The sequence below is a fragment of the Phaethon aethereus genome (assembly GCF_964289735.1).
Source record: "Phaethon aethereus genome assembly, chromosome: 2".
Classification (NCBI taxonomy): Eukaryota; Metazoa; Chordata; class Aves; order Phaethontiformes; family Phaethontidae; genus Phaethon; species Phaethon aethereus.
In genome coordinates, this window is record NC_138582.1 from 98,592,056 (window position 1) to 98,611,623 (window position 19,568).

At 40.7% G+C, this 19,568-nt stretch overlaps 1 protein-coding gene across 1 annotated transcript; it reads left to right on the top strand.

The window, feature by feature from the left end:
• Positions 1 to 570: 570 nt before the first annotated feature.
• On the top strand, positions 571 to 19,226 carry TMEM170B (transmembrane protein 170B; the record flags this gene model as incomplete). Its single annotated transcript, XM_082014938.1, has 3 exons — positions 571 to 1,024; positions 13,276 to 13,446; positions 19,096 to 19,226. The coding sequence occupies exons 1-3, from the start codon at positions 928 to 930 to the stop codon at positions 19,224 to 19,226; spliced, it is 399 nt and encodes a 132-aa protein (XP_081871064.1). The 5' UTR covers positions 571 to 927.
• Between the last annotated feature and the right edge of the window lie 342 nt (positions 19,227 to 19,568).

Genomic DNA, 19,568 nt, shown 5'->3' on the forward strand with positions numbered 1-19,568 from the left:
CTGCAGCTTTGTTTTTTAACGTGGCGTGGAGAAGCCGCTGCCGTTTCTGTTCCCGGTACCAATTCTGGTAACGGCAGCCCAAGCGCGGCTCAGACGGTCCCGCTCGCCCGCTCGGCCCCCCTGCCGCCGCCGCCGCAACGGCGGGAACGGCCCGAGCCGCTGGAGGGCGGTGCCATGGGCACGTGAGGTGAGCCCGTCCCTATGGCGAGGGCCAATCAGGAAAAGGTGCGCAGCTCGTGCGCTACTTAACGGGCACTGGGCGCCTGCCCCTTTCCACACACCCTGGGGAGTAGACGGCGCCTACGCCCTCCAGACCTCACACGGCGCCTGCGCAGGGCCCCCCACTCCTTTCCTCCCCTACAGCAGCAGCTGGCGTCTCGCGGCGGCTGCCGCGGGCGGCAGGCGCCGCCTTCGTACGCGCGCGGTTTACTCCCCTCTCCCACGGGCGGGGCCGCTGCCGCATGGAGCTGCCCGCGTGAGGGAGGGCAGTCTCGCGGCTGTCCCGCCCCCACTCCAGGTGATGCCGGTGACCGGGATGCCGATGCCGTTGGCGCGGCGGCGGCCTTTCCGGATGGGGAAGGAGGCAGTGATGGGATCCCCGCGGGCCTTGTCGTCCGTCCCCGCTGCCAGCTCGCACCTCCGGGTCGCCTTGCCCTGCCCCTGAGCCGCGGGGAAGCGCTGGTGGCCGGCCCCATTCCCCGGCTCCCCCCTCCGGCCGCCATCTCCCCCTCCGTCCTCGATGTCTCCCCGGCGGCGCGGAGGCCCTTTCGCCGCCTCCCCGTCCTCTCGCTCCTCGGCGCTGCAGCCCTCCCGCTCCGCGGTCCGGCGGCGAGAGGCGTCCGGCCTCCTAGTCGTCAGGCCGTCGCCGCCGCCCGTCCCCCCTGGCTGAGGAGCAGCGGAGGAGAGGCCGCTGGACCACCCGCCACCATGAAGGTGGAAGCGGGAGACAACTCCATGATCAACCTGTCGGTGCAGCAAGTGCTCAGTCTGTGGGCTCACGGCACCGTCCTTCGCAACCTCACCGGTAACTGGGCGGCAGCTGGGCGTGGGTACGCAGGGAGGAGGGTGCGGTAGCTCTGACACACGCGTGGGGGCGGCGGGGACAGCTGCGGACCGAGGGGGCTAGGAGCGCGGAGAGTTGCGTGGGTACGCGTGTACGCTGCTGCGTGTAGGTGGGCAACTAGTGCCGTCAGCGTGGGAGCCAGGGGAAGCCGCTCCGTGACGGGAGAGCGAGCCCCGTGGTACACAATGGAGGGCGTGGGTGTAGGACGGGTGTGTGGGGCTGGGGGTGGCCTCCCTGCGTAGGGAGGGCTGCTGTTCGTGCTCCCGAGTCTGTATGCATGCGTGTCTGTACGCGCTTGTTCTGTGAGCATGTATAGAATGTGCGTGCGTGCTTGGAGGGCTTGGGTGTGGGGTTGGTATGTCCAGGGAAACGAGAGGAGAGGGATCTGTGTGTTACGTGTTGGGAGGACTGGTGTGTGCACCTGAGATCCCGTTCGGCCGCATGAGTAAAGGAGCCGATGATGTGAATGTGTTCACTCACTTTGGTATGTATATAATAAAAGGCTAATGGCATAGGGTATGTGTATATGAGCGAACTGATGGGTAGCTGTAGAGGGTTGTAGAAAGTGTGTGTGAATGTATAAATATGTATGGAAGGCTGGAGTGTGCTTGGGGGAGGGTTTGGAGGTTTTTGTGGCTATATGCTCATTGGCATTTGATAGAAAGCTATAAAAACCAAACAAAAAAAACCCAGAGAAATGAACGTGAGAAGCAGGGTCTTTCTTCTCCATCCACCCTCCCACCCCCAGGATGCTCCTGGACAATGAGAGGTATGGGAGTTGATGGCGTGGCAGATGTTTGCTGACAAATATATGTAATCTTAAGCATCAGGGATTCTTAAAGACTGAGCTATTCTGAAAAAGTTCTGTGAACCAACATATAGAGTCAAGTCTTCCTTCTCTGTTGGGAGAGGGAAGCTTTAGCTAGCTTTGGCAAGAAATGGCTTTTTTTCTGCTCAGTCTCATGCTGAAAAATGGGTGTGGACTACTGAGAGAGCCAAGGCATATAGTGGAGAGGTGTATCTTCTGATTTCCTATTTTGTCCAGGTGTCAAGAAAAGTGTAAAGCTTCCAGCTCTGAATAAGGAGGGATTTGGTGTCAATAGCAGAGGTGTTACCAAGTAAAGCCTTTCTACTTTATATAGGGATATATTAGGTGCTGACAGATTAGTGGAAAACGTTGAGTAAAGGTGATATGTTTCTAATATTTATGAAAATATTCTAATGTTTATGAAATAATCTTATGCCATCTTTTCCCCTCCTGATTTTCTTTTTTAATCTCTTCAAGGTGGAAGAAGTATAATTAAAATAGAGGTGTAGCTGAAAGTGAAGCTGTAGCAAACAGAAAGTAATTATCTTGGGCTTTATCATCTTTCTTGGTCTTTTAACTTCCAGGATAGTTTTTAATGTAACAGAAAACTTATACAGTTTTTTTTTTTATTTGATCTATGAACTTTTTAAGGTGTGATTCTGGTTAAATTTTCCTCGTATTAGTGTGTTGACACACTAATACAGCTCACTTTCTGAATAGTTGTTTTTGCATACTTATTATAAAAACACAATCTGTACTCTTACAAAAGTTAACAATGGATTTAACTTTTCTTTGGGCCAGACATCCTCTATAAAGTTTTTCTTAGCAGAGGATTATGCAACATAGGCGTTTCTATGAAATTCAGTGCTGAGTGTTAAGTAAGCAGAACAGTTTGTTTCTTGGTGCTTTTGCAATATAACACGATATTTTTCATATTCTTTAAATTACAAAGAAAAAACATTCCACATCAAAAATAACTATCTGTTGCAGTATTGTTGGAGAATGTCAGTGTCAGTTGTAGTTTCACTACAGTTTCTGAAAATGCAGGTTGTCCTTATAGCTATAACCTGTTGTGCTGAATGTTCTTATGGGCTGTCAGCAGTAATAACTTTCACTGGATTTAAAACCTTCTATATAAAATACAGTGTTACTGATTATATCTTAGGAGATTCCTTTTAGTATAATAATTAATATTAAATGAATAGCTGTTATTAAACTTACATAAACCCTTCCTAAAATACTTAGCAAATGTAGAAGTAAACTTTGTTCAAAAACAGAAGTTCTGTCTTTTTCATGCTAATAAATAGGTGTGTGAATGTGTTTATCTTGTTTAACTACTTAATTCATTCCCTTTTGCATCTGTCAAGTGTAAGGAGAAACTTCTTCAGAGTACTGGGAAAAGAAATTCATAAATATACAGTATTCCATGAATATTCTTCAAGACTGCTTTGTGTTTATTTTTGGACTTAAGGTTGTGGTCTGGACATGGCTTTTAAGTTGCACAAGTAAAAGCTTATCTTCTTTACATAAGCAACGTTGATTACGTTTGCACAATGTTGTAAAGTTTTATCAGCAAACTTGTATCCTTCTTAAATAAATTCATTTTCCAAAACTTCCAACATGGACCTAATATGAACTCCAGCCTGAACTAGGAAGTGCTTCAAACATTAATGGTTTAATTTTGTTTTTTTCCCCACTTCATGAGAAGCTGAACTATTATCTATTATTTTTATACCATATATCTCATTCAGGTTTAATATATTAAAAAAAAAAAAAATCACGTCTTTCATATATGGCTCAAAATACCTAGGAGACAACTTCACTCCTGCTACATACACATCACACCCTGTGATAGCCAAAGCTGGAAGCACTGTTGTTTGTAGCTGAACCTCGCCCCACCAACATGATGAACTTTGCTTTGTATCTTCCTGCCTTCACTTGTGAGGCAGAGGAGTGTTACTGTAAACGGTGGGGGTGAAGGCCTGGTAACCACTGGAGGCTTTTACCTCCTCCAGCAAATCCCCAGAACAGCGCCTTTATATGCACGGGTTGTGTTTTAGAGTTAGTGGTAGACTAGAGTTTACTAGAAGTCAGATAATAGCTGAATCTGAACTGAAAAAAAGGTCCTAGTTTGAGTGCCTATTAAAGTAAACATTTGTATTTAAATGCTACCGCCACAATAAAGAACCTAGCAATATTTCTGCTCTTCCTGTAACCAACGTAAATGTTTTATTTATGTCTGGTTATTGCATGTTCTGAAGAATTAAGCTTATGGTCCAAGTTATTGCATGTTCCAAAGGTGTAAGCTTCTGGTCTGAATGAGGTTTATATTAGTCATGCCACTGCATGCGGAGGAGTTTAAAAAAAAAAAAACAAAAAAACCCCACAAAACCCAAACCACCACAAACTTGTGTTGTACTGTATGACTTCTAAAGTCAGAGTCATCTTCCTTTTCTTCCCAACACTCCCTGTGTCCTAAGTGATGAACTCAAGACTCCACAACTGTTTTTATACACTTTGAAATAAAATATCTGTAATTTTAAAGTGCTGGATGATAACTCCTTAATTTGTTAAAAGTGAACATTTGTAAGAGATTATGAGTATCACATAGATGATGCTCCTTGTCTGTTACATTTTTTCTAAGCTTCATTCTGTAATCATAAGTCCCTGATTGTCTGGATTATGTCTTTGTCCCCTATCCTGTAACTTGAGAGGACTAGTCTGTAATTTATGATTTAAATGCTCTTCAGCAAGTACTTCTCTTCCACTTAATGCAGCAAAAATGTTAGCATCTCCAGACCACAATTTGACTGTATAGTCCTGATTAACTTCAAGAATACCAGTTAATACAATACATAAGGAAAGAACCCAGTGATGAAGAAAATACTGTAACATGTAAAGAGCTGAGCTACATTTGCAGGTATAATATACTGGCATTTCTTAATCTGAGTGCCTTGAGTTTATAAATCTACAGGAATATAACATTGTAAAGTTTCTTAATTCAAATTTCAACATGTGTTACCTTGTTGACTTAAATTTGTATCTTTGTATTCACAGCACAGGTACTGCTTGACTTAACTCTGTAGCTAATAGTGTTAGGCTGGGTACATAGATTAGAATCTCGAGAGATACTTTCTTTTAGGGTAATCAGTCTCGATTTATTCAATGTTATAGGTAATCATTATTCATCTGGCAAAACAAGCTAAAGACTAGAGGAAAAGAAAACTGCTGAAGATGAAAGACTAGGGAAGTATTCCACGTTTACTAAAGCTGAGTGACAGCAGGACAGCATGCTCATATGTATAGATAATATTTGAAAATGTTAGCATTTGTATACTTAGTGTGTTGAATTTGCATTTTTTTCTTTGCCCAAGATAAAGCTGTTGATGGAGTGCAACTTTAAGTTTTGATAAGTTGGAAATGGTATGAATGTTATTCTAAACGGATGCATGCTTTAAACTTTAATCTTTAAGGTTGTGTATGCCTGCATCAATATGATGTGTACATATATAGTACATAAGAATAATGTATGTATGATACATATCTATTGTATGATATATATCTATCTATCCTAAATTAACAAAGTAGTACTCTAAAACTGGAGCGATAGGGCATGAATTACAAGTTATTTGAGCCTTGTAGCTCTTCTGGTAGAAAAAATTCCCCACCTAAGTAAAACCAGTGGAAAGGAATAGAAACCAAAGATAAGATTTAACATAGTGATTAAGTGCTAAGAATTTTAAATAAACCTGAAAAATGGATCTTGGTTGCCCTTATTAGAAAAGCTGTGGCTTCCATGCAATAGATTGGATGTCACTGTGCTTGTAAGCCCCTAAGTGCTGGATTTTTCCTGGTTCCCTGTTAGTGCATTCCTTTAGCAACTGTGGAGCTTTGATATAAAGAAATTGTGAAAGTAATTTGCATACTGTCCTGGTTTCAGCCAGGATAGAATTAATTTTCTTCATAGATGCTAGTGTGAGGCTGTGTTTTGGATTTGGGATAAGAAAATGTTGATAATGTGCTGATGTTTTGAGCTGTTGCTAACTAGTCAAGGACAGTCCAGCTTCTCGTGCTGGCCTGCCAGCAAGAAGGCTGGGGGTGCATGGGAAGCTGGGAGGGGACACAGCTGGGGCAGCTGACCCCAACTGACCAAATGGATATTCCATACTGTATGATGTCGTGCTCAGCATATAAAGCTGGGGGAAGAAGGAGGAAGGGGTGGAGGGATGTTCCGTGTTATGGTGTCTGTCTTCCCAAGTAACCGTTACGCATGATGGAGCCCTGCTTCCCTGGAGATGGCTGAACGCCCACCTGCCCATGGGGAGCGGTGAATGGATTCCTTGTTTTGCTCTGCTTGTGTGCGCAGCTTTTGCTTTACCTATTAAACTGTCTTTATCTCAAACCATGACTTTCCTTACTTTTACTCTTCTGATTCTCTCCCCTGTCCCACCGTGGGGGAGTGAATGAGCAGCTGTGTGGGGCTTAGTTGCTGGCTAGGGCTAAAGCATGACAGATACACTGAAAGTAAACTCTGAAACTTTCTTAGGGTCAAGCAAAGGAAGCTGGGAGGTTTTTCTAAAGTTCTGTTTATTCATGGCTCTTTAGGGTAGCCCTATGAGAACATAAATAAATAAACTGTGTGTAGGTTAGTATTTGGAGCTGTCAGAAAAGCGAAATCATTATTGCCATACCAGCCAAGTTTTCCATAGGTGCAGCTCGTCATCAAAAGAGCAGGCTAATTAGTATAGCTACACAAAGACTGAATTTTTTTTGACAGCATGCTTTTTTATCAAGGTAGCAATGATGATCATGTACGTAAGTTTATACTTCTTAAAGTATGAATCAGTGTATAGGTCATAAATAGTTTTTGTACCAGCATGTTCTTAAGACACTTCCTCCATGTAGGTATTACAAATCTTTCAACTCCCTGGTAATTGTTGGACAAGCAAAGTCTGGACACTCTTTGTCCACAGGTCCACATTCTCTTTCTCTATTTTCTATTAGCATCTCTCAGTGTTATCCTCAACCCATTTTTTGCTTTCTTCATTGTTACTCTAGCATACTTTTTTCTGAGGGTCACCTGTCATCATGATTCTGGAGTTAGATGATACTGAATTTTAGTGAACCTTGAAGTCTTCCACTCAGAAATTCCTGTGCATTAAGTTCTTTGTCCTCAGCCTGTCAGGATAAGAATGACTAAATTGTCCTCTAGGTTTATGGATCTTGAAGCCTCCTCCAGTTTGCTTAAAAGGTTGGCTGTCTTCCTTATCCTGTCCATTCATGTTAAACAGCTTACTCGGTTGTTTCCATCACTGGCCTAGTTAATGAGCAGAAGTAAACATGTGAGTGTGTTGAACTACCAGGTATAAAAAGGATAAATAAAGGAGGATAAAGAAAGAATGACTTTTCCTGCCTTTCCTATGGAAGGTGCTTGAAAGAGATTTGTTCTGTTTCAGGTTCTAGGACTAAGGTGGTGTTTTATGAAGTGAGGTGCTGATTTAACAAAGTGGCTGATGCCTACTCAGGAATCTAAAGAAATTTTTGTATTCAGAAGAACTGCTGATAAGTATGCAGTCTCTTAGGAAATGTGTAGCTTGTAGCTGAAGACAGGAAACGCTTATGTGAAATAGTCAATTGATAAAATTCTCTGAATTACAGATCTTCCAGGTTTTTTAACATGACAAAGATAAAGGGTTCATAAATTATGATTATAAATGGCTCCAGTTTTGTACGTTGTGTAAGTTTTATGGGAAATATGTTGCTGTGTTTTCACTAGAAAAGCCAACTTTGCAAGAGAAAGACATGGTCTAAATGAATGATTAAAAAGCTTTGTGTGATCAAATTCTCAATTTCTTTAATATCAGATTTTAAAATGCTACTGTCATGTGACAATTAGGTAAGCTATCAACCCAGAATATGTGTTGAGTAATGTGATTATTCCATTTTCTTTATTTTGTATCAGGATGCAACAATATAAATTATTGCCTATTCCTTGCTAATATCAACCATTCTGAAAAGAAAAAAACAAATAATGAATCGCTAGGAAATTAGAGATATCTTGGTACTGAGGGGAAATGCCAGAGTAGTTCCAACCACAACACAAAGTGGCAGAACTGTCTTTCTAGTTCAGAGGGACTTTTTCCTCTTCCTTCCCTTTTAGAAGATCTAGTTCTTGTTGCAGCAGGTGAGAATCTTTAGCAAGAATATGTGTGAGGGGAGGACAAAACAAATATCCTCTAGTCTCTCTGCTTATAACTCTATCTAGTAACTTGGTAAATAAAAGCTTTTCAGCTGCTTTCATCTAACAAATTTAGATATGTAAGTTGGTGGAGAGCCAATCTAGACCATATTTAAAAAAGCAACTCCAAATAGAAGATGATCTCTTAAGTAATTTGCCTACTTACAGGACAGTGGCAGTTAACCAGTCTTCAACTGCTTGCTGTGTCCCACACCCTGCTGCCTGCCTTCTGCAAACTGGAGTGTCACAGGCCTATGTCCCTAACCCTTCTGTTCACACCTGTCCCTTCCTCCTTCTGTCTCCTTCCGAAATAAACAAATCTTTGGTCCTTCTTCCCGCTTATCTTCAGCTGGACATGAAGGTGTTCCTTCCTTACACCTCCCTCCCCTTCAACTGTTCTGAAGTGAACACCTACAAGTTTTAGCATCTACTGTCAGTTTGGCAAAATTCTAAGCTATTATGAATAATTTCTAATAAGAAGGTACTCGATTATTGCAGGTATGTGTAACTACCTGTATTTGTTGTATCACTGACTTTACAGTGCTATTGACTTGGAAACCTAAGCCTCTGTGAAGTGATGGTTTATAACCAGTTTCTTCAAATGCTACAGCTGCATTTGTGTGGAACAAGAAATATTTCTGGGTGTTTTCTAATTTCCTTTTGAATATATTCAATATGCCTGTTGCTTTTAAAGAGAGGAGAAGAAAGTATGTACCAAAAAACTCAAGTTTATATTCCTTTATCCCAACAGGACATCTGGGGCTCCTTCCATTCTCATGTCTCCTGCCCTAAATGTAAAGTGAGGGGTGATGCTAATTTTCCTTGAGCCTTATTTGGAATGTAAATAAGACCTAAGATAGTTGCTTGCTATGCAGCTATTTTGTTGTGTAAGGATTTGTAAATATTTTTGGTTTCTTAGTTACAGGGGAGTAGTTAGCCTTGCCATAATATTTCCTTTTCTTCTAAATATACAGTCATCTTAATTAGCCTTCCTAAAACTGGAAATCAGTTGCCTTTTCCACCTGGTGAATGTGGACAATGACCACAGACACATCACCTAAAAGGTGATGCAGTGCCTGTAGAAATTACAGGGAATGATAGTGTCTAACAATCAGATTCCAACAGACTTTCTTGGCCCAGTTGCAAGTGTTTCAGCTGCAATGGCATTTTTGGGAGAGAATGGCTGAAAATGCATTTCATTTTGATTGCATTCATTCAGAATGGCACTGAAAACACATTTCAGTGTCCTGGGATTGTCCCTCAGACACATTTGCAGAGAGACAATATCAAGAGCTTTGCTTTTCCTCCCCAGAGCATACCTATGTATTGGCTGTTCAGAATAACTGGCTGCTGAATAGACTGCCATAATTGCAGGTCCCCTCTCACCTGAAATAACTCTTGAGTCTTCTGTTCTTGGGCTTCATATTAAATGGGGACAAGTTTGTCTCATTCCAATGCAGTTTTATGAAATCAGTTGATACCTGCCTGAATTCAGTTTCCACAACAGCACACCTACCAGGAGTTTGTTTTTAGACTGTGGAAGAGATGATGGGGTAATACTGATGAATACACCATTGGCATAGTTATAGACTGTTGGCAGTCTTGGAAGCCTGCAGTTGTCATGTAACGTTACGTAAGAACCAAGTGTTTTCTTCAGCTGTGGGTTTGAAATATGTGTTCTCAGAATCCGTCACTGGGGTATCAGGTTATCTTTACTGATATTGCAAGAGGCCTTCACTTTTTCTTTGTGGTTGATGTTTCATCTCTTGCATTCATCTTAATCAAGAGAAATTAAAGTTTGGGTCAAGAACATTGCCAGCACTCCATCCTGATGGTCCAGGCCTCTCTTTTACTGAGTATTTTGTGTATCAGTCTAATCTAAGTGGTACAAAAATTGTATGGCAGACTTAATTGCAGGAAAGGGTGCTGTGTCCGGAAAATATGTAGCACCTCTACTACAGCATTTACTAGCAAACAAGGAAAAACATTCTGTGTAAGAATAAGTTATCTTTTGAAACAGTGCATTCAGCATCACATTCCCCTGCCAGCAGTTTAGTTTTGTGCTTTGCTGAATAATCTGGGAGATGGGCTCAACCACATTACTATGGAGAACTAAAATGAAAGATGTAACATACACACATAATACCTTTGAGGATTGAAGGTCTTCAGAGATCAACATCTGCAAGCAAGGAAATGCTTGCTCTTGCCTACTAGATATATTCTTAATTACCCTATTAGAGTGCTTTTCTCTAACTTTTGTTCTTCATGGTAATTCTATGGTAAAGTAGAACATAGACTTGTGTTTTTTTCAGTGCCAGTGTTGCCAAAGCAGTTTAGACTTGAGAACCTGTTCAGTCCATTGCTGAACTACAGTCTGCTCAGTCCATATCCCTAACATTTGTTAAGTATCTCCTAACAATCTACCTGGTGCTCAAGGAAATGATCCCTCATGGGACAGGAGCTTAGTTTTTATCATTTTGATAGAATAGTGTTTTAATCTGTTAGGAATCTGGGTTTGTGACCTTTTTCAAGGAAAGGTCTTCCCTGGTACCTCCTCTAATGTATGCTAGAAGAATGATAGTGTTCCTTCCTGACGGGGTTTCCCTGCCCAAAGTTGTATGTGGTTTACATTTGCGGGAAAGTAAAATTTTTTTTTTCCCATCTCCTACGGCTTATTTACTGTCAAAACTGTAGGTCTATCAGGGCTGCCAGGTTCTTTATTGGTAGCTCCTTTGGTTAGTCTCCTTGTATATTTACTTCCACTAGAAAAAAACAAATGGGAATATCCAAGCTGTGCTAGTAACAGACAAGGCCTGTGTCATAGTTTAACCCCAGCCAGCAACTAAGCACCATGCAACCTCCTGCCCCCTCCCCAGTGGAATGGGAGGAGAAGCAGGGCGGGGAGTAAAACGCATGAGTTGAGATAAAGATATTATTTTCTCTTCCCTTGCCATCCTATTAAACTAATAATGATAAAAGAATATACAAAACAAGTGATGCACTGATGCACAGTACCACTGCTCACTACCCACTGATTGATGCCCAGCCAGTTCCTGAGCTGTGGTCACCACCCTTGGCCAACTCCCCCAGTTTATATACTGAGAATGACGTTATATGGTATGGAATATCCCTTTGGCCAGTCTGGGTCGGCTGTCCTGGCAATGCCCCCTCCCAATGTCTTGTGTACCTCCTCACTGGCAGAGCATGGGAAGCTGAAAAGTCCTTGACTTATTATAATCACTACTTAGCAACAACTAAAACATCAGTGTGTTGTCACCATTATTCTCATACTAAATCCAAAATACAGCACTACACCATCTGCTAGGAAAAAGTTAACTCTATCCCATCCAAAACCCAGGACAGCCTGTTAGGACTGCAAGAGAGGTTTCCCTACCAAACTATCCATGACCATGGCAGATTAGATCAGCAATTAGTCAATCTTTCCTAATCTTAGTGAGGGTGTTTGTCAGGTATTTGTAGAGTGACTACTTGGCACTCTTGCCACTGTTCTGTCACAGTAGCTTCTGAGAATGAAGAGACATTTAGTAGAACAGTACTGTGGTTGCCACCCTTTTGCAAAGACTTTTGAGACCCAACTTGGGGCCAGGGGTGAAAGGATGGAGCATCTGAGGAGAGCTGCTTAGAGCCACCCTAAATATATATGTACATATATCCAATCACTCAGTGAAGTTACATCTTGAACTACAGCTGTTAGTATTAACTGAATATAGATTTACCACCCACCTTCCTTGCTGCTCTCCTAAAAGAGCCTTTTGGTTACTGTAATTTAGAGGAGGTGTAAGTCCTATGGCATAGTTTTGCCTTTTATGCCTGTATGAAAGGGGGAAGGGTTGCATCTACTCTCAAAGTACTGCTAAATGAAAAAGCTTAAACTGTATTTGTGCTACGAGTGCTATTGTATGTGCTACATACAATATTGACATTGGACTCAAAGGACTGTGGTAACTGTCTAGCAACCATTCTTTCTCAGCATCCTTTCACAGTGTGTTTTGTCTGAGCTGCTAAGTATTTTTAAGTTAGCTAATTGGGTCATATTTCTGCTCACGTGACGTGTGTCAAGCTGCAATAACACAGGCTCACCTCATAAGCAATAAGTATCCTGCTCTTGTAAGAAAGTTGGTTGTTGGGGGTTTTTTTTGAGGGAAAACGGCAGGAAAAAAACCCTCTAAATTAATGACAGTTTCATGGGATTATGTCAATCAGCACAATTTGCTGAATTCTGTGATGATACATACCCACTATAGTTGACTTGCAATAAAAGGGATTTTTTTTAATTTCCTCACCTTTTTTTGAGTTATAGTAAATATTTTTAGAAAATTACCACCAAATGAGAAAGGTTCTTTAACTCTTACATAGCTTTGTTGGAGGTTCCTGCTCTTTTCTTTGAAGGTAATGATCATGCCTGGCATTCTTCAGAGAAATGTGTGTACTCCATACATTCTCTTGATCTCTTGTCCTTGCGTAGTAATTTAAATGGTAGTGACTGCCTGTCGTTATGAAGTTCTGTGCTAAGCAATTAAAAGCAAGGAGTAAGACATGTTAAAATTGTAGTGTTTTATTTTTGCCTTTGAAGCTAATTTGGTAGAACACTCTATTACAGCTCTTGGGTAGATAAACTGAAGTCTTTAATCTCAGTTTTCCCATTTGATGCTGTCTCTTTGTCAAAAAACAAACCACAACAAAACCACACACGCACCCCCAATCACCAAAAAACAACCACAAAAAAATCCCACACCACCAAAAAATGAAACCCCACAATTCTTGGCTTTTTCCTGGTTCAGTCTTTGTTTCAGATAGTAGTCCATTCTACAGCAGTATTTACCTTAATAAGAAATTGCAATTAATGCTGTTTAAAGAAACCATTAAAAAAAATATGGACTTCTTGTAATAATACATCTGAATGAGGAATTGTGCCAGAATCCTTTTTATAATTTTTGATCATAATAGAGTTATTCCTTCACAATAGCCTGCTAAAAGGGGGAAGTGTCTTGAGCATATGCTGGTGTTGTCATATTGATTCCTTTTAAGATGGAAATCCATATTGCTTTTCTCTTACTGTTGGTTGTATGCAATGTTTTAAAGCTTCTTACTTTTAAAGTTATCGTCTCAGAAATATTAACCCTTTATTTGACTGCTTTCTTTCAGAGATGTGGTACTGGGTTTTCCTCTGGGCTCTCTTCTCCTCTCTCTTTGTCCATGGTGCTGTGGGAGTATTAATGTTTGTGATGCTGCAGAGGCATAGGCAGGGGAGGCTGATCTCTGTCATTGTGGTCAGCATTGGATTTCTGGGTTCTATAACTGGAGCAATGATAACCAGTAAGTCTATCCTCTTTTGGTTTTTTTTTCCTTATTTTACATCTAACTTCTAAAAAGACAAAACCCTCCAACTTTTTCTTAGTGATTTGTTAATTGTTTATTAAGGATTTTGCTTTAGTTATATAGCTATCCTAATGATAATGGCAGCTGAGTTGCTCTTCTATTGTGCAAGGATAAAACTACTATAAATTGTTAGAGGAGTGCAGAAATCATCCTACTCTCTAATTTTGGAAATGTGGGATACCAAGCTATTCAAAAGGTGTATGCTCAGCAGGTAATATCTTTTGGGGATCAGTAAGAGCAGTCCTGCCCTACCATACTTGTTGCATATTTTTTGTCAAACGTTTCTGATAAAGATCACCTCTTAGTACCCTTAAAGCCACAAGTTTATCTTGGAAATGAGGTCCATTAGTTGCAAGGCTGAATTCCTGCTCATTTCCTTGGGCCTGCTGGAGGTTTTTAAATTGTACCTGGGCAGGATGTTGCTCTTTCAAAAGAAGTAAAGGTGTAATGTAGGTAGTGATTTACAGCTAAGAAGATTTGTTTGATTGGAGAAGTTACACTCGGCTCATGGATTTGAAAGAATTTACCAGTCTTGGCTTGGCCATAATGTTACTTTCTAGCTTATTTGGGGTAGGGAGGAAAGGGTGAGGAAGGCCATTAGACTGTTTTTTAAAAAAAACAACAAAACAAAACAACCCCACGCTGTTCTGTTGTTCTAGGCAAAATGCTCTTTGGCAAGGACACCTGTTACGGAGTTTCTTATGGTGTTAGTGTAATGCCTACCACTCAAGATATGTTTTAGACTCTTTATTTTTTGACATTGTATCCACAGATCAGATGCTAATCATTTTTCTGTTAAAGCAGCATGCTGGGGAGTTCACAGAGCTATAGCTAAAAGCTATACTTATCACTAAAACATTGCAGAAAGCAGGAGTATTTTATGTAGTAAAGTGCAGAAGTGTTACATCTGACAGGATATGGCACACAAGTGATGATGCCAGGTACGTTTTGAGGAAATGCTGCTTAGCTGTTTCCATCTAGAGTTACTGGTATCGGATACTGTTTTTCCATGTTTCCTAAGAAATTCCGTTACCTGTGTCAATACTGAAATATATGCCATAAGATCAGTATGACACCTTATTCAGTCTTTGGCTTTATCATATCCAGCTACGTTTATCTAACTTATAAATAGACTACAGTAGCTTTCTCAAGCAGATAGGAGCATGGTGAGTTTTCTCTTTGGGGGTGGGGGAAAAAGAAATAGCAAATATTATTTTCACAGGAAAGAAGCTTGTGTTTTGTCTGAAGCAATGCTGGTAAGGAGTTCTTAACATTAAAATCAGTGGTTTGAATGGGGCCTATGTTAACCTGAGCAGTAATTTTTGCCTGAAGATCTTCAGTGTTGTTGACAAGATGGTCTAACTTGAAAGGCCCTTAAGGATGAGGAATTGTAAATCCAGTGACCTCTTAAACTGTAGACAAGCCTTGATGCTTCTCATTCCCATTTTTTCTGTGTACTGCCCAGATTATCAGAATAGTGGTATCACTTCAGCTTTGGACACTTTCATGGATGATTTGTGACATTATTTCTTACTGCTACTGAAAGTCCTTCTTGCCTGTTGAATTTCTGAAGAACAGAAAGGAGAAGATAGGAAATGTGATGCTGGAATATCCAAGCAGAGTCTTTTACAGTATTCTGTGGTGGGGAAAGTTCAGGTTCAGTGCTTCTCAAAGTACTTTGTCTTTTATCTATGCATAAAAAGAGGAGCAACACAGTTGTATCTTTGGCATCCAATTTCACAGGTCAAAACATTTAATAAGTAAGCAGTACTGTGTTTGTGTAAATTCACCAGAGAATTTCTTAGACCATGGACTTGTTATGCTGTTCCCACAGGTTTTGCACAGAGTATTGCAACTTGGTTAGCCAGTGTGGTGGGTTGACCCTGGCTGGAGGCCAGGTGCCCACCAAAGCTGCTCTGTCACTCCCCATCTCAGCTGGACAAGGGAGAGAAAATATAATGAGGGTTGAGATAAGGGCAGGGAGAGATCACTCACCAGTCACCATCATGGGCAACAGACTCTACTTGGGGAAATTAATTAGTTTAATTTATTACCAATCAAATCAGAGTAGGATAATGAGAAATAAAACCAAATCTTAAAACACCTTCCCCCCACCATCCCTTTCCCTTCTTCCTGGGCTCAAGTTGACTCCTGATTTTCTCTACCTCCTCCCCCACAGGGGGTCGGGGCATGGGGGTTGTGGTCAGTTCATCACATGTTGTCTCTGCTGCTCCTTCCTCCTCGGGGCGGGGGTGGGGTTGTGTGGGGTGTGTGGAACTCCTTACACTCTTCCCCTGCTCCAGCATCGTGTCCCTCCCACAGGAGACAGTCCTCCACGAACTTCTCCAGTGTGAGTCCTTCCCACGGCTGCAGTTCTTCATGAAGTGCTCCAGCCTGGGTCCCTTCCATGGGGTGCTGTCCTTCAGGAACAGACTGCTCCAGCGTGGGTCCCCCACAGGGTCACAAGTCCTGCCAGGAGCCTGTTCCAGCATGGGCTTCCCACGGGGTCACAGCCTACTTTGGGCACCCACCTGCTCTGGCATGGGGTCCTCACCAGGCTGCAGGTGGAGATCTGGTGAAGCGTGGAGCTCCATGGGCTGCAGGGGGACAGCCTGCTTCACCATGGTCTTCACCACGGGCCGCAGGGGAATCTGCTCTGGCGCCTGGAGCACCTCCTTGTGCTCTGGCCTTTGTGTCTGCAGAGTTGTTGCGCTCATATTCTCACTCTTCTCTCCGGCTGCAGTTGTGCAGTTGTTTTTTTTCCCCTTCTTAAATCTGTTATCCCAAAGGCGCTACCGCTGTTGCTGATGAGCTTGGCCTTGACCAGTGGTGGGTCCATCTTGCAGACAGCTGCCATTGGCTTTATTTGCCATAGGGGAAGCTTCTAGCAGCTTCTCACAGAAGATACACCTGTAGCCCCCGGCTACCAAAACCTTGCCATGCAAACCCAATACAGCCAAATACTTTTACTTTCAGGTATTTTTGTTTCTGCGTAGCACTGGGTTGTTTCATACTGAAAGAAATTCTGTGGGAAGTTTCTGAAGACAAATTACAATGACAGAATACTATGTGAGATTTTTAATAGCTATTGTGCTGCCAGCTGGGATGCAAGTTGAAACATGTAGTCATTTGGATATGCCTGGTCCAGTGCTTAAGAAATTGAAATAGCAAACTGACTTTTAATTTCCAACTTGTACTTCCAGTCCTGTACATCATTTGTGTAGGTGAATTAATGCAGTATAGCTTATTAAATAATACAAGTTTAATTTTACCCAGGTAGATAGTTCAAACTTTCTGGCCTTTAGAGTCTTTTTACCAGTGTATAGAAAAAGCACAAAACCCCTCAGTTTCTAGGCTTTGAAAAATCATGGAACTTAATGGTTATTAAAAGTATAAAAAATTTACTAAATACCAATGGATACTATCAAAATACAACCAAACCCCAAAACCAAGAACGAGTAAATGTCAGGCAGTTTGAGGCAAGGATTTAATCCAGAAAGGTCTATTCTTCCTCCTTTTCCCCAAGAACACTCCTTTTTGGTGACATATTCTCATTTCCTTCATTAGCAGGATTGTATTATACTTTGGCTCTATGCCGATTGTGCTGTGTTGTGCATTACAGGTTGTATTGCACACTGTTACGTCAGTATAAACACATGATTATCAAACTACCAAATTTTTATGTTTTTATTATTGATATTTTCCAGAATATCTCAGTGTTTTCTCAAGAAGCCAAAATTTTCTGTTATTGATTAACTAATTGCATCAAATTGTGGTATCCCAATTTGGTTGATTTGAATTAACTCTGAGAGTTCAATCACCAAAATAGTGTCAATACTGGGCTCAGTCTAAAGGATCTCTCTCATATTTTGACAGCAGATAGTCAAGGAACAAATGGAAAAGCTTATGTGAGCTAGCGGAGTGAAATACCATAAGGCTAGCCTTCTGGTGAGATATTTCTGACAAAATTTACTTTACAGAATATGTTTTTTTAAAAAAACGATAATAAACATGCCTACGCACACCTCCCTCACCTAATAGTCTGATTAATAGTGTTTGTAAATACTGCTATGGTCACAATTATTAGTGAATTCTACTCTTCCTAAAATTTTTGTAAAAATGAGGTGTTACTTTTTTAAAGTGTCAGATGATTCAGATACAGATTGTATTTTTAGAAAATCTGTTGGGACTTAATGTATTTCTGTGTCACTAATGGGTTATTGATCACTTCAGCAGATTATTCCTGTTAGTGACTGTGCAAAACCAAGAAAATGTCAAATTTTTTAAAACTCTTGCCTATTATTTAAAAAAGTAGTGGTGGCTTTTCAGTTTTCTTTGAGCCTGAAAAAGACTCTGTGATCTCTGAAAGTAATATGATTAGATACCGTCTGAGACCATACATGCCGAAGGTGTATAGTTAAATTTTGGGGTTTGGTCTTCATTCATTTTGAAATTAAGGACAATGTTTGTTCTTTAGGCAAGGAAAGAAAGCACTGTATAGAAAATACTAGTTCAGAAAGTATTAAATAAAAGCTTAATTCTAGGTGAACTTTTGAGATTTGGATTGAGTAAATTTTTTACCTATGGACACAGCTGTATAAGCCTGTATTTCTTTTTTAAATGAACATTTTAGTAGCCTTAAAAGGCTTAGAAGTTGCTTGAGCAGAAAATGTTATTCATTATTAGCATGTTACTTTTTTGACCGATTGATACAAAAACTTACCTTTTTCTTAAGCATTTGCTCCAAGCTATACATTTGCTCTGTCACTTTTGTTCTTCAAACATATGTGATAAATTCAGTATGTGAAAGACAGAAGAAGGGAGTTATCACCTGGCTTTTTTTTTTTTTTACAGTGTGGTGTTTTGTTTCTGGTTTATCCTGGCCTTTTGGTGTTATACTTTAAATGGGAATTTGCACAGAACAGTACAAGAAAAATGGTCTTTTAATTTTTAATGTGCTTTAACGTGCTCAAAATCTAATCATATTGGTTAGAAATTTCCTCCCGTACACATTAATGGATAACAATGCAATATTTTGATCTTTTTCATGTTTTGCTTGATTTGCTAAACAAATGTTAACAATTTAGTAGTTTAAGTCAAAACTAAACTGAAACATTATAGCCAGGTTATTCAACTGAAATATTAAATGAAGCTGATAGATGTGCAAGTGTTTACAGTTGTTTTGTAAACTGTTGTTGTCTTCTCCCTGCCTATACAAGCACTATTAAACCACACTCCAGACTCGGTCAATTTTTAGGTGATTTTTTTGCTATCTTTTCAAATTAGCAGAGGGCAAAAATGTAAAAATGTAAAAAAAATTTGAAGATGTCTACAGGGAGACAGCAAGATTCATTTTCTTAAATCAAACTGATATTGGAAAAGTTAATCAGCTTCAGTTGGGAAAATCATTCCTAAAGGGCTTGTGTAACTAGAAGAATAAAAGCAAGGCTAGTAATTCTATAACGCCATGAAGTGTTTGGTAATGTTCTATAAATAGCTGATGCATAGACACAGTAAATTATTTGTCATACATTTCAGATGTGGCTTTTTCTGTGATTTGATCATTGTTTTTCTTGTGATTCTTAGGTGCTGCAGTAGCTGGAATTTACAGAGTAGCAGGAAAGAATATGGCTCCCTTAGAAGCTCTTGTCTTTGGTGTTGGACAGACAGTACTGACGTTAATTATTTCATTTTCAAGAATTCTTGCAACGCTTTGAGACTTATGTAAAAAAGGGTGGGGAGAGGAATCAACTAGTTTAAAGAAATCTTTAATCTGAAGAGAAGCTTCCTGCAAGTGGATTCATCACCTTACAAACTTGAATTCTAGTGCAAGAGAAAGGAAGCAATATGGAACATGCACTATAAATCCAGAGGTTCAGTCAAATGCACAGACTGTCCTCTAGTGTCTGAACTGCTGTACTCCTGCACTGCGCCTTATGCGCCTTGGTCAGAGTCAAGGGGCAATCAGCCTGTGTGAAGCTGAAATAAAGCACTTTGAATAGCTGCCGGTCAGGTTAATGCTTGGTGATGGGGTCCTTGTTGTTAAGTGTTGTAATAAA